The sequence below is a fragment of the Urocampus carinirostris genome, chromosome 11 (genome assembly GCF_059441175.1).
Source record: "Urocampus carinirostris isolate Australia breed hairy pipefish chromosome 11, RoL_Ucar_1.0, whole genome shotgun sequence".
Classification (NCBI taxonomy): domain Eukaryota; kingdom Metazoa; phylum Chordata; class Actinopteri; order Syngnathiformes; family Syngnathidae; genus Urocampus; species Urocampus carinirostris.
In genome coordinates, this window is record NC_142359.1 from 16,986,130 (window position 1) to 17,002,007 (window position 15,878).

At 40.9% G+C, this 15,878-nt stretch overlaps 1 protein-coding gene across 1 annotated transcript; it reads right to left on the reverse strand.

Annotated features, from left to right (window-relative positions):
- Window positions 1–5,869: 5,869 nt before the first annotated feature.
- On the reverse strand, window positions 5,870–13,587 carry LOC148356586 (uncharacterized). Its single transcript, XM_088347553.1, has 7 exons — window positions 13,552–13,587; window positions 13,076–13,183; window positions 12,934–12,990; window positions 12,698–12,856; window positions 12,203–12,362; window positions 10,686–10,786; window positions 5,870–9,027 (listed from the first exon to the last, which is right to left on the reverse strand). Exons 1-7 carry the CDS (start codon window positions 13,561–13,563, stop codon window positions 8,860–8,862), a joined length of 765 nt encoding a protein of 254 aa, XP_088203679.1. The 5' UTR covers window positions 13,564–13,587; the 3' UTR covers window positions 5,870–8,859.
- Between the last annotated feature and the right edge of the window lie 2,291 nt (window positions 13,588–15,878).

The following is a 15,878-nucleotide window of genomic DNA, read 5'->3' on the forward strand; positions in this document are numbered from 1 at the left end:
ACAAAAGCTTTGTTGTTTCCGGCGGAAGTTACTTTATAAAATAAAATATCCTCTTTCGAAATGAGACGTTTCAGTGCCTTGCGATTTGAAACGTTAATTACATTACGTCAACTTGTCAAATGGGGGTGACGGATTTTTGGAGGACATTGCTTCCCCATGGTGGATTGTAAGGACATTATATTTGGAAAAGGAGGAAAAACGATCAACACATTGACTTACCTGTCAACTTTTACGTCTTCTCTTTATTTTGCACGTTTTTTGATCATTTAAAATTGTGCACAGGGACACAAAAATAGAATATTTTGCTTCGTATAATAAGTAACTGTATATGTACTGCAAGTGACGAAATAACTAAAAAAGCTGTAAGATTTTTGTGTGTGTTCTTTACTTCTTAAATAAAATAACTTTCTTTACAGAAATGATTTTTGTTTTTATTTTATATAGTTTACAAACGTTCTGCGAGTAAATAGATGCCGAATTGGTATCATTTATACACGGATCAATTGGCTGAGGTTTATAGGTATCAGCATAAAGAACCCCAGCTTCTCAATACCAGAACAGAAGCAGGACCCAGTGGCGTGACGTTTACCACAAGTTTTATTGAAAGAGAGAGGAAGCACTGCGCCCACGATCCGGAGTTCGCTGAGTGCAGGAAACAAGTCGCTCTCGTACTCGGATTGTGATCCGAACAGGGAAGTGGATCTTCCGTCGCGAGCGATGGCGGTGTCAGGGACGAAAAAAAGGGTTCGGCAGCCGGGACTGGGAGAGCAAGGCGTGGTCGGGGACAGAAACGAGTCGTAAGCCAGAACGGGAGAGCAGACGTAGTCTGGGACAAAAAGAGGTCGTAAACAGGGACGGAAGAACAGACGTGGTCAGAATCAAAAGGTACAGACGGAAGCAAAAACGGGACAAGTAGGAGTCAGGATCGAAAAAGGCTTGCCTAGTATACACTGAGGTTCGCAGACGGACTGACAACAGGGGACAGACAGGACTGGGTTCAAATAGTGAAAGGGAGCAAATCATAACCCACGGCGGTTGGCGCCAAATGAGCGGGCACAGGTGAATCACATCAGTAATCATGACATGTGGATTAAAACAAAAAATGCAACCCAAATATAGGAACACATTTTTCTGGATGTTAGTTGTAATCAAAGAGAGAACCAGACAGTACACGTGCCAAATTTATGACTTTTCATGCGTTTAAAGACAGTTTAACTGGCAAAATCTTTACAAAAATGGCAGCCTAAACATGCAGAATGCACAATTGTGCTCACAGTGTTTTTTTTACTGAAAGGCTCGGTTTTGCAAATAGTTAAAAACAATTTCCTTGGTGAGGTGATTAAACACTCTGAGCAGGGGCGTAGGTTTGGTCTTGGCATAGATGGGGAAACAGTGTATTTTTTAAATGATCACATAATTGGCAGGGACAAACCAATGATTCCTCGATATTGGTGGGTGGGGAATTTTACCCTGCGTCCATGACAAAACTAAGCCCTTGACTGTAGGTTTTGTGAATGCTCAATCAAAGGGAAGTAGCTGTTTTTATGTGTACTATGTTTAATATAAACAATCTTAAAGCCCCAGTGTGTAATATTGAACCAATAGATTGCACTGTGTTGTCTGGTGCCAAGTATTCTAATCAAAGTTTTTTTGTTTTTACTGAATGAACGTTTGATCTACCACTAGGAGGTGTTAAATATTACACACGGTCCCATTAAAGTTCAAATTAATGGGTACAATTGAAGCAAACACATTGACATTCAAATGTGTCAATCAATGAATTTCTTAAACGTTGGAATGGCTTTTAAGTTCCTTCCCTATATCCCTATTGTTTACAGTACAGTAGTTCCAGTGGTGGGCCTGCAGGGCTGCCAAGTCCTTCCTTGCTTGCTTAAAAAATATCTGAATCATGTAATGTCAATTATAATTTGTCAATCAATACTTTAAATTATTACAAACTGTCTGTAAGCTTCCTTTCAATGCGCCCCCCTCATTGTGCTGCTGCCAGATGTGTGCGTTCACATTCAAGCATTCAACCAATAACAATTCAGCCATCAGTTGTGGCCCGGCTCAGAAATATACTCAGAGGCCTTCACAAAAAAATCCTACAAGCCATGTACTGTACCATCAGTGTTTGAGAAATTTATTGGTTTATTGGTTTATCCAATCAGATTCCGAGTTGTTAGTTGTTAAATTTCAGTAATTTGACAAACTATGATTGGCTAGGGGCCGTAATCCACCAAAGCAATCATGCCAACAGCGGTTAAACAGGATGAGCTGCACAAATAATTATTTTGTTGTGTTGATTTTTAAGTGTTTTTGTAAAAACACAATGGCTGAAGGAATGGAAAAAAAACTTGATTTTCTGTCAAAGCTATTTTTAAGACGGACCTTTCGAGAGAAGCTCGACATCGCTAAAAAGGTTCAAAAACTCTGAAGGGACCAAGCCTTTCGCAAGTGGGAAACAATTTTGTCTTTCACATTAAAGGTAAGATCATAAGCCTTACACAAATGGAGATCGGGCCTAAAATATTAATCATTACATTCGGGTCGGGCAGGGCTTATCTCGCGCTGACTTTTTAAAATGTTCCCACCTGTCATTGTTCTTCTTTGTCTCTGCTCAGTGGTTGGCCGGCACGTCGGACCGAGAGAACTAAGCAGCGGCCGGGGTCGGCCCATATCACCTCTCTTCCACCCAAGTCCTCACAAATAAAATAGAAAATTTTCCTTCCAAGAGCCTGTTCGTTCCTGAACGACACATCAATCATTCAATTGTGTAAATCTGGTCGATTTACGTTCTCTTTTAAAGGTTTTGAACGACTTTTAAGTTCATTGGGAATTTCATCAGTATCCCCATTGTTTTTGTGAGTAGTTTCACCTATGTATCTAATCTCTTTGTAAATATTAATCATTGGAAACCAATCATTGCAATACTGAAAACTGCTATTGAAATATTAATCATCATCTGCTGTTGCGTGCGGTCGGCGAGGATTCCTGGCGCGTTCATTCATCGTGCGGCAATGACACTCGTCGTGTTTCTAAGTGGCATTTATTTCCTCCAGCCTACGGCCACTTCTTTTGTAGCCCGAGAACAAGCATCTCTCTTATGCTCCTCTTTGAGTTCATGCGCCATTTTGTCCATCCACATCTCCTCGATGTATGACGCACCCTCTCTCCACACAGTCATGTTCTCATGACCAAAACGGACTTGACTCAGTGAATGAGTCCGGTGCGGCGAAGAAGAAGCAGTGATACATGACGGTTGGAGAGAGGGACACAATGGAGGGATTCACTGCCGGTCTGGCTGCGACTATCTTTGCCATCTGCTTCAAGCTTTGATACACAAAGTTGGACCCTTGTTGAACCGCAGTCAGTGTGTTGTTTGCAACCGGCAGCTTAGCCATCTGTGACCAATCATCGCAATGTCAACAACAACTGCATTACAGACTCCGATACATCACTTTTTAATGTGTTAATATGCCGAGAAGGCTTGGAGAACACCAAGACGCGCAAAATGATTGCCCAATGGCCACAGCAGGTGTGGAGAACCTATGGCTCGCTTTTACTCTGACACTCACTTCAATTGAAGTATATGCAAAGCAGAAGCAGCGCTACGGTTGGAAAAAGTTTGTCCCGTATATATTGGATACAGTCTCAACTACAGTTTACATTGTTACACCAATAGACCTCGTTTTGGCTGAATGTATCTAAGGAATCCTCAATATGGAAACGTATTAACCAATGTATGATCATTGTTGGGACACTTTGTGATAATTAAAAACCCACAGAACAAACTGAAAACACCAGCCAAACGCCCAAAACAATTTGATTGGGTAAGCAGTAGGGGTGTGCCGCTCTCCGCACACGAAGCGTGCTCCCTTCTCTCTTGCCCAGCGTCCCTGCCTGGATGGTCAATGAATCCGTATACTTCTCGTATTTTGTGACATTTTTCCAAAAGAACTCAGCTCACACCTTGTTTTGAAACCATTATTAATGACAAAATTCAACGATTTTAGGCTACTGCGAAAGAAAGAGAAATTGTGGTATATTTGTTGGTATGGGACACAGCTTCTGACATGTTCATTATTTCATAAATGTTATCAAATCATCAAAAGTCACACAGTAAAATAAAATGTACTGAATAATTAATTTCCATTTGGAGAGCGGGTTTGGTGGTTTTGTTGAATTTAGTCTTAAAATATATGGTTTGGCTTGTTTCTTTCGCTCTCTCAAAAAATGCTTTCACGGCTCTTTGAGTCAAAAAGGTTCCCAATCTTGGGACTACAATATCAGACACTAGGGCAGGGGTCTGAAAATCAATTTACTTGAGAGTCACTAGAGCAAGGGTCTGGGTGACGTTGGGCTGAATCAAAAACCTCTCATAAAAACATTCCACTGTTCTCAAAAATCTTTTTTACAAAATGCTTTACAAAATAAGATATAATAATGACAATAAAAATATCAAGAATCAATGTGAAAAACAATCAATCAACAATTAATCAATCAGTCAATCAATCAGTAACAAATGAATCCAAAATTTGCATGCCCTGCACTTACATTAAAGAGACTTGTGTATTATTTGACATCTAAAAATCATTTAGACAATATTTTTGAGGTGTTTAAAACAATATTTCCGAAATCTTTGGATGTAATAAACAAACTACACACCTTTGAGGAATTTTTTGAACAAAATGAATCAATTAAAAGAAATCAATAATTTAAACAACTAATTACATCATTTTTAGATGTGATTTTAAGCTAATTTTGAATTTAAAGATACAGATTTTTGTTTAGTTTCAAATAAGAGTACATTTTAATAGATTTTTTTTTCTTAAAGCGACACTGTTTTATTTGACCACTTATTGTCGCTGTATCGTGTAGTGCAACCCAGATTGATTACTAAAAAGCACAAGGTAGCATACAAACTACGGATACTGCAGGTGGCAAACTTCACCATTTTCTTCTCATTTTTGCCCAGCATTTCTCAAGGATTTTTTGGTCTACAGAGCAGCAAAATGGCAGACAATTATGTCAGCTACCTCTCGATGAGGCTAATGTTATGTAAAACAAATGCAATTTTCCCGAGCTACGTGTATTTCAAAACATACACGTTTATATCACAGTTCATGCATCTTTGCTTGTTTTTTTAACTCAATATAGCTTTTTAAATGAATGAAATTTGTTTTACCACCAAAGGGCACTTAATAACACACACTGTCTCTTTAAACTTTCATATTATTGCTGGGGCCTCTAACTATCAACCCACCTCAGGTCCTGTGTTTAAGTAATTGAACTTTAGGATTGCTAAAATCATGCTAATTGGTCGCAATTTGGTACATTTCCTCAAAAATCTATCCTATTGGTCCATCTACGTTTTTGTTATTTTTTTCATTCCTGACCAATTGAAAGCTGATATGAATGTGGGCGATCTTGCTGCTACGAGGACCCGCAAAAATATTGAGAAAGAAGCTTGTATTCTTCCTTGTGTGTGTAGCACTCATTTCGGTTGCACTACACAATATGATGTCATCAACTGGAGAAATGCTACGGATTGTCCTTTTCAAATTTTGAGGTCAATGCTAGTCGTATGCTGAGTCGACTAATTGATGATGTCATTGCAATGCTAGGGCTCGAATGATGGAAGATATTTATTAGTCTAGAGTATTCTTCTGAAATGCCTCATGCATAAAGAAAATAGGTAAAGCTTTAAAGCAGTCGACGACAACAAGTATGTTTTCATACAGGGAATAGTCTGATTAGTGATAATCTTGCCAATATACGGATTATGTAATGCCATGCAAACGCTCACAAAAATCCAAAGATGCTCTTATTCAGACCGAGAACAGTTGGATTAAGAGGGTCATATTAGTCCTTTAATGATTGGATAACCTGTTTATCTATACCCATTACAGTAGTCCTACTAAGTGTGTCCATTACTTGAAGTGTTTTTTCCTCCTGGATAGTGCTGCCAAGAACTTTGAGCTTGTGGTACAGAAACAAATTCATTAACGCTAACTCTGGCTAACTTGCTAAACGAGCCTTACGTAAAAGGATTGATCGACATTTTCATTTATTTATTTTTTATCAATAAGGGGAAATTGCTACAGTTGAAAGGTTTACATATAGCGTGTAAGTCAATGCTACTGGTGAGCAACGTACGTACGAGCAACAATTTGTAAATACACAAGCCGCAGCAATGAAGCAATTTTTAGGAGTGAGGAACAAACACCAATGGTACTTCATTGGTTATAGTGAACGACATGAATAGGAATCCTCATTTATTTAAAATCCTAAGTTAAATGTGGAAACTTATATTCGGTAATGACGTCTTTTGTGCTTTGTCTGCTCCTAATCCGGTTGGCACCAAACGGCATATACAAGAAGTTTATTTATTCTTGTCACTAGTCATAAAAACAGAATATTTGGATTGATGCAAAAATGTAATTCAGCTTCTTCAATCAACTGAAAAACAGAAAAAAATTATCAGTAATCTGAAATGTTTTTTTTTTTATGACATAGATTGTTCATGTTTTTCAAATGTCGGTGATTGATATGGACAGATTAGCAACAGTCAAGCTAATGTTAAGTGCCAGAATACCCCAATAGCTACATATCTTTGCCATGTCCACTCAACAGTTTGCAGATCCGCATAACAATTATGTGCATATGTGGGCCTGCTGTGGGACGGACCATCAAATTGACCTGGATAACAAACATATCTGTGCCAGATCCAGCCATAATTTGGAAGACCCCCATGGCAATCAGGTCAGATCCAGTCAGATAGATGGATGGACAGGGAATGGGGACATGGGGTTGAGGCCAAGAATGGGGGGGCCCTGACGGTCACCCAGGCTTCATTCCGCGGCACTTTACTGGGGGTGGCTGGTTTTCCTGGCCATATTGCTTTGGGGATCTGGTGCCAGTTCTTTGGCAGGCGTCAGAACCAGGCGCATGAGTAGCGTGCACTGGTGCTGCCGACGCCTTAAGGAGCTGGTTGGTTGGGGAGTTGGTAGGGGGTGTCACCATTTTGGGTCCTGACAGACAGCTGTTTGAACTTGAATTTCTTGCATGCAAGGTTTTTTAACCACATCAGCACCTATCATCATTTGGGAGTTTAATTCCCCCGGCCCACAAGTATTCCGTTGATAGATACTGGTGTCCGTAGTGAATACTGCCTCTGTTTATCTCATTTCATTTTTAGTTTATGAACTAGGCACTGATTTAGGGGAAACTTCGCCTTGAGTAAAGGAACCTGGACCTACAAACCGGGGAAGACCCCAACCATGCCAGACCCACAACCTCTGCCGCCCTATTCTTTTTTTCCTGTGCCTTTTTCAGAATGCTTGGTTGATGGGTTGGAGTCTTGGAGTAAAACTCTGCCACATTTGTCATTCAATTTGTTTTGTTTCCTAATTACTTGAGTCTGATAGGACTTCAATATATATTGAAATGGTGAAAGTTTTACGGAGATAGTGTATTTACTGAAGAGCACGGATGCACACAAACGCATACACTACCAGTACCCCCAGAAACACTGAAGTCTCAGAGAGAAAAAATAATTGATTCAAGTCTCTGGGCCAGTCCTAGGCTAAGCCATCATCTAGAGGAGGCGGTACAAACTTTATAAGGCGCCTTGCAACTCTGATGGAGACATGCGGAACTGCACCCATTAAGTAGTTTATGAAAGCATCGACAGTTAGCAGCTAGCTCAGTTGATAGAGCACGAAAGTAGTCCTCGACATTTTACAAGTCTGGTTAAGATACCTAGATAATGGAATACAGTAAACCCCTAGGTTATGGCCTCCCTACATTACGATGTTTTAACGGTACGATGTGGGATGAGATGTTTATTCAACCCCTCGTGATCGCATTTCACCCACCTTTCAACATCGACAACAAATTATCACGTGCCCAAAAGCTTACTAAATTAAACCTTTGTATTGTTGGTGCATATGACGTTGCAGTTGATCATAGATCTCTAAGACGCCGGGCTGCTATTGGTCGACATCATATACAATGCTCGTCTGCTATTGGTTTGCGTCACTGCATCATTAAGATGCCGATATGCTATCAACGAGAGGAGCTATATGCAATCATTGTTCACTGCAATCGCCTTCTGTTTCGGAGCCGCCTCCCATGTTGTCTGAGAGGTATTCCCCATGTTAAAATTGATGTGTTCTTTCAATAACGCCACAGCTCTAAAGAAAGCCAGCCGGATCGGTCCCCCGGTGCATGGAATATTCTTCAACATATCTCCTCTATCCTATAATTGTGGGGAGGAACACTACACGTTCTGTGCCTTATTGAAAAAAAAAAGTTATTTTTTAATACCTTTAAGTCAAATCCGCTTTTTTCTTTTTTTTTTTTAAACATTTTATAACCTTTCAATTTTTGTCAATGGCAAGCAGTCAAAACAGTAGCTCAAGTCAACTCAAGTCCCCATCCAAACTAACAGGACACTCGATTTAAAATCCACAGCTCCGTACTTCCATAGGTGCATCTAGTCCAGGCATGTTTCTACTGTCCATCGAACAAAGCAGGCCTTCCTAATGGAAGCATTTTTCTTTTTCAATGCACATTGTAGCATTGCTGTTCTGAGACTTCGGGCTTAAGCCACATGCTGTATGGTCCACTGGTCTTCCTTTTTTGTTGGTCTTGATGTCAGAGCTCATCCCGGTTGCTTTGCATGCCCTTTTTGTTGCCGGTTCTTTCAATCCATATATGATTTGTACAATAGGGGGCCCTCCTTTTTGATAACCACACGCCCACAGTAACAGCATATGGCTTTGCCTTGACCGACATGCCGCATCTCGGCAGTGAACCATGAGAGTTCCTACTTTAGGGATACATCAGTATCCTTCATCTGCTTTCTTGCGCGGTGACTCCATTTTCCTCCATTGGAGCTATTCCGGTCTCGTTGATGGGCTTTTGAAGCGGGACGGACATGGACACGCTTGGAAGTGCGTCACAAGGTGCCATTTCGATCACATCAGCAGGATGCGCTGGTAGAGGTCTCGCAGATCTAACCTGAAGGAAATAGCCATTAGTTTAATCACCAGGCGGACATCGTTCGTTGAGATCATTTTGGAGCCTTAATACACTAGTCAATATTTAATGAGCACTTGTTAACAGGAATTCCCTTTCAGGAAGTGCTCGCGTCAACAGGAATGCATCATCATTTATTGGAGTGGCGCTTAGGGATTTTGGATATCGGGATCTAGAAATGTTTTTACTCTGGTGCAGCTTGAACTTATCTATATTCTAAAGAGCAATTTTCAATTTTTTACAATTATATTTGCCCATAAGGCAGGCATGTCCAAAGTCCACCCCTCGTGCCAGATACGGCCCGTGACCAAATTTTTACAGGTCCTCTGTCATAATATTAATAATATGTGGCTCGCCAGTAATGTTGACCGCATTAAAAATATAATTGCCCAAAAAATAAATAAATCACCAATTCACCAGAGAGTGGCAGTAGGCCTTTGGCCACCGTCCTTATTTCCGACATGGCGACTGTAGATAAAAAAGGAAAGTTGAATGTGAGGGCCGCCGCTTCCAGGACAAGTGGAAATTGGAGTATTTTTTTTACCGAAAACCGAAACAACTGCGCTCCCGGAATTTAAAACAGCAGCGCACAGGTTACTGTTCTTTGTAGCCCGAGTCATGAGAACTTAAAACGTTAGTGTGCGTTAAGCATAAGGAAAGGCCACCAGTAATTCCTCCTTTATTTTGCTCCAGTTTGACTGTTGTTATTATTTCTGTGAGCACGCGTTGGTTTTTGTTACTTTGAGCCGTTTGAGATCGCTGTCTTTGTGACCGCTGTTTTAGTTCAGTTTTGCATTTTTCAAATATATAGACGCGGCACGGTCACATGACCGCACATCTGCAGTGCAGTGATGTATGAGTATTGTAGTTGTTCTATTCAAACGTTTATGGGGACTTAGGATAGTGAATGTTGCTTAAAAAATATATAATTTAACTGCTTTAGTGTTTATTTGGCCCTTGAAATGTAAGTAAACTATGTATATTGTATTGTAGGTTTATAACGTACCTGTCTACCTGAATGACTGTACGGTGATGGTGGATCCAATAAAGGAAATTAAACCTAGAGCAAGAGTTGTAACACTGATTTTGTTTCCTTGTTAGCACTTTTGATGGGAAGCAATTAGAAACAGAACACCGCGAGTCAAATGAAAATTCTACAAAGGTGATCTACGAGGTCGAGAAACTGATTGCCAAGCACTGCAAACCTTTCTCGGAGGGTGAATTTATTTAAGAGTGTGCCATAAAAATGGTCGTGAAAATTCGATCGGCCCTCACACAATTTCAGCTTACCAAATCTGGCCCGCTTTCTGAAAGGTTTGGACACCCCTGCTCTAAGGCCTGTTAGTAATGATGTAGCTCAAGTTTGCATTCAGCTTGCAGAATGTATTTTCTGCTGACAGTCCAAAAAAACCCCTGTCTTCTTCATCAACGTTGCCACAATATTCCAAACTATGCCACAATAACTAAACCTGTTTTCGTCTGAATACGTTTGCGAGGCAATTGTTTGGATAATGGTAATATGTTCCAAGTTACACACTAAAGGAAATAAAACCTGAAACCTATCAGTCTTGCCGTGAGGCTTTTTCATGTAAGCCAGGTGAGTAAATATGACGGTAACATTTTTAATGCCATCCACCCACCCTCCATATGATGAGCATGATGCAAGCCGTTACAGGAATGAAGACCAGCAGCAAGGGCGTTCTTGTCCACCATCTGTAATCCCGACTTCCCATCCGGCCTTCTGAGAATTAAGGACATTTCGTTAGAAAGCAGTCAAGGAAATCTGATTAGGGAATGATCAGTTCTCCCAATCAATAAATATTGAACTATTTCATGCGTCATTTTAAATGGTATTCATCGTATGGTAAAAAAACAACTAGTTTTTTTTACAGTTTGGAATATTTACAGTTGTATGATGTTATAAGTATGTAGAGCAACATTTAATACATACTTCTGATCTGTGTTAGGCAAAACTCATGTTTGAATCATGGCAATGACCAAAAGTGTTTGAATATCAAATTAGGGGTTGCTAGTGCCTGCTGTGCTCCCTCCTACTTCTTAGTTTGGTTTGGAGAAAATGTCAGTGGCTTAATCTTCATTTTGCATCCTAAAACACATCTTTATTCAGTGTAATTACTTTTTCAAGAGTTTAAGGAATATTTTTAAAAAGTCAACCTCAAAGTGACTTGAAGACCCGAATTTATGCAGATGAATCTGTCTCCCATTGTCTTAAAATGATTAGATAAACTGTAACAAATACAATCTGATCTCAATGTGACATGATGACTGATTAATTTCACCTGTGCCCGCTCATTTGGCGCCAGCCACTGCTGACTTCCTGATTGGTTCCCCGTCCTACTTAAGCTCAGTCCTTTCACTCGCTTGTTGTCAGTCTGTCAGCGAACCTCTGTTTCTACAAGGCAAGCATTTTGACTCTGACTCCCGTCGGTCCCGCTTTTTCACCCGTTTTCCATCTGTCCGTTCCTGATTTCCCCGTTTGTCTCCGGCTAAGACCTGTTTTTTGACCCTGACCACGTTTTGATCTCCCGTCCCGGCTTACGAGTCGTTTTTAATACCGACCACGTTTTACTCTCCTGTCTCGGCTATCGACCTGTTTTTCCGTCTACGACACTACGATCTCCCGCTCCGGAAGATCCACTTCCGCATTTGAAACACGTTCCAATTCTGTGAGCGGCTTGCTTTCCGCGTCCAGCGAGCACCAGATCTCGGGTGCTGCCTTTCCTCCTTATCTCAATAAACTTGTGGTTAATTAGCATCTGGGTCCTAATTCAGTTCTGGTTGTGACACAGCAGCAGAAAAAAACTTGCTTGGTGTTAGCATATTTATTGGTTAAAAGTATTTTATATTGTCTCCGTGAAAAAAATAAGAAAAATGGTTTGAACACGCAAAATCAAGCACATGGTACAAATATTTGCCCATTTTAAGAAATGTTTTCTCCCTGTATTGGAAAAAAATACTTAGATTAAACAAAATTACCATCTGCTAGATTAGACAATTTTGCTAATTTTAAGTATACATTTTCTTATTTCACTCCAAAAATTAAAAACAAACACCCTAAAAAAAACTGGACTTAAAATCTCCTGCCAAACAGTAAGATCATTCTCTTTTCAGTGTAGACATTAATGACATCAATCACCTGCTTCATTGGCTGTATTAAGGCATGGCGGCGGGTTGCAGGAGAACCTGGTTGTTTCTTGACTTGCAGTGTGGAGGATATTCTCAATGTAGTCAAAATAGAGTTCATTCCTTAAGCTCCCCTCCTGGTAGTGACACTGGAAGACTTGCATTGCCGTTTCCTGTGTGTCATCGTGTTATTACAAACTACGAAGAAGCGGAATTTAAAAAAAAAAAAGGCTGGACTGGCCATCTGGCAAATAAGGCAGATGTGTTGTGGGCTGGGGTATTTAGCAGCCAATCTATTTATTATGTTCCTTAATTTTATGCCAAGAATGTTGCTCGCAGGTTAGAAGGTCCCGAGTCAAGATTCTAGATCAGGATATGGTGTAATAGTAGTCTGAAATTTGTACAGCCCTTTGAGACTTCTTGTGATTAAAGGATATACAAATAAACATGGCTCGACGGGACAGTCCAGTTCTGGGTTAGGAGTTAGGGTCAAACGATGTCTGCTTACCAGTTCCTGGTGGTCAAATGTGAAGCGCAAGCTCTTCAGCATGGCTATGAACACCAGGATATTTTCCTTGTTAGAGGAGATAGTACCAAACATATTGGCCAGATTGCGAAGACTTTGCTCCAAAGGGTATATGTTTAACACCACCCAACACGCACCAGCCTATGAAAAAGTAAAACACATTAAAAAGGTTATCCACTGAGTAGATAATTTTTTGGCACTATTTGTAAAATACATACCACTTGCTTGGGAATGTAATGAACAGGAATCTCATAATTGGAAGGGATGTTGTGCTTCTAAGGGGGGAGGCAACAGTTCAGCGAATAAATCCAAGCAACTCTCACATTTGTGCATGTTCAAAAATATATGTCACCATCTCACCAGTAGCGACAGCTTGCTCACATCATCAGTTATCGGGGTTCCGAATTTCCCAATGCACAGATTCAAACTCGTAAACAGACTCAAAAGGACACAAGTTACCTTGAATATCTGGAAAGAAGACCCGGTTTTAAGAATGATCTAATATCATCGCTCATTTCTAACTGACAAGTCACCTGGAATGATGAGTAATTGAGAAAAATGTATAACAAAGAAAGTCAATATTGTCTCACTTGCAGGCTTAGCACAATCTCATTTGCTTTTGTCAACAAAAGAGAAATAAATGGCAGCTTTTGCTTTCACAAGAGAGGAAACATAATCAAATACCTCTTTTCCCTGTCATATGTTAGGTTTCTGACACACAAACACAATTATCGTCACCATTATCGTCAGTGACAGGAGATGTTAGGAAGCATAAGATTCAGGGTATACAAATACCGATAAATGAGTCCAAAATAAAAGCAAACAAGCAAACTTACTTTCTCCCTCATATGGAGCACAAGTGCTAGGCTGTTTTGATCCGCTGCATGGAAATGCGTCCTTATAATCCAAAGCTGGAGATAACTGCGAGCTAGTGTTTGTGTGTTGGTCCAAGCAGTGAAACTTGAGGATGGGCCAGTCGTTTGCCTGCCTCCTCACAGACTGCCGGGGGCTTTTTGAAAGGCTGGAGAGGCCGCCTACAGGCTGAGTCACTGAGTCACACGTTGACCACGTCTGAGAGTTCTCTCACTGATCAGTCGGCTCATCATCGAAGTGTGGGCGCTCGGCTCCGTGAGACAAGGGGTGTTTTCCTCCCAGATTAGGCCGGGGTTGCCCCCGAGATGAGAGCTGCTCTTTGAATGTAAATGAATGCAGGAAGGAAGAATGCGTGGCTTTGATATTCCACCAGGCTCTTCTTCTTATCGTAAAGCATGCAAAAATATTCTCAGGAGGATAAATCCACATTTGCAGACAACATACACTAGCTTCGCGAAGACATAATATGTAGGCTGCATATAATACACAAATGCAGACACCCCTTACACACACACACACACACACACACACACACACACACACACACACACACACACACACACACACACACTATATATATATATATATATATATATATATATATATATATATATATATATATATATATATATATATATATATATATATATATATATATAAAGGGGGAGGCAACAGTTCACCCTATATATATACATATATATATATATATATATATATATATATATCTCATCTCATCTCATCTCATTAGCCGTACCACTTATCCTCATTAGGGTCGCGGAGGGGCTGGAGCCCATCCCAGCCATCTCCGGGCAGTGGGCAGGGGACACCCTGAACTGTTTGCCAGCCAATCGCAGGGCACACAGGGACAGACAACTCATTCGCTCATTCACACCTAGGGACAATTTGGACCGGCCAATTCACCTGAAATGCATGTTTTTGGAGCGTGGGAGGAAACCGGAGTGCCCGGAGGAAACCCACGCAAGCACGGGGAGAACATACAAACTCCGCACAGGAAGTCTGGAGCTGGATTTGAACCCACAACAGGTCTCCATGACATGAACTGTGCCGCACAAGCGCTAACCACTATATATATATATATATATATATATATATATATATATATTTTATTTTTTTTAAATTAAGCATTTTTGAAGGGGTGTCGCTACTTCGTGTTTCCACATTCGCGGGTTCAGAGCTTAGCAGGTCTAAAAAATAATAATAATGAAATAAAATAATAATAAAAAAAAAAAAGTAAGCATTTTTGAAGGGGCGTCACTACTTCGCGGATTTTCACTTTTCGCGGGTGGTTTTGGTCCCCATTGACCGCGATAACCGAGGGATTACTGTACTTAGTATTTCTGTAGTAGACACACAAAGGAACAAAAGGGGACAAAGCTGGCACCAAAAAAACAAAACATTTTTAGAACTTTATTTACTATTCATCCATCCATCCAACTATTATCTGCACCGCTTATTCACAGTAGGGTCGCGGGGGTGCTGGACCCCATAGCACTCGTTTCCTAATTAGTTTTCCTCCTATTTAAACACGTCATTCTCATTCACTTCTTGTCAGTCCGTCAGCAAACCTCCGCACATGCAAGGCAAGCATTTTTTGACTCTGGTTCCCCGTTCATGTTTCTTGCTCGTCCTTCCCAGGCCTCAAAATCGTCTCCAGTTACCTGAGTCGTTCCGCTCTCCGACCAGGTTCCGTTCTCCCGTCCCGGCTGCCCTACTTGCTTCCGCCCTTCGACCACGTTGCGTTCTCCCGTCCCGGCTGCTCGACTTGCTTCCGCTCTCCGACCACGCTTCGCTCGCGAGGGCTTCCTGCTCCTCCTGCCCAGCGAGCACCGGATTGCTGCTGTTTGTTTACCCGCACCTGACTTCCTCAATTCCTCAATAAAGCATTGTGTGAAACGTTACGCATTTGGGTCTACTGCCTGTTCCGGTCGTGACAGATGCAAAACTGTTTTTGGGCGGCATTTCCCTTATTGGCACATAAGAATAAAAAACTCTATGTAAAACAAAGTCCAGATAGAGACCAAAATCCTGAAATGGGGTACGGGTCGGGGTTTTCCCCCACCGTCCTTTTTACCTAAGGAGTGACCAACCTGATTGCTTGTAAAACTTTTTCTGGCCGGAGAGAGTTAAAAGTCATTTTGAGAAAGCTGCTGTGTCAGCAAAACCAAAAATGCAAAGTATCTCTTTGAGGCAGTTTACACCTCTGGGGTAACCGACCTGACTGCCTGTAAAAGATTTGCTCATACAGTATCAGTATTATCCCGGTGTTTAT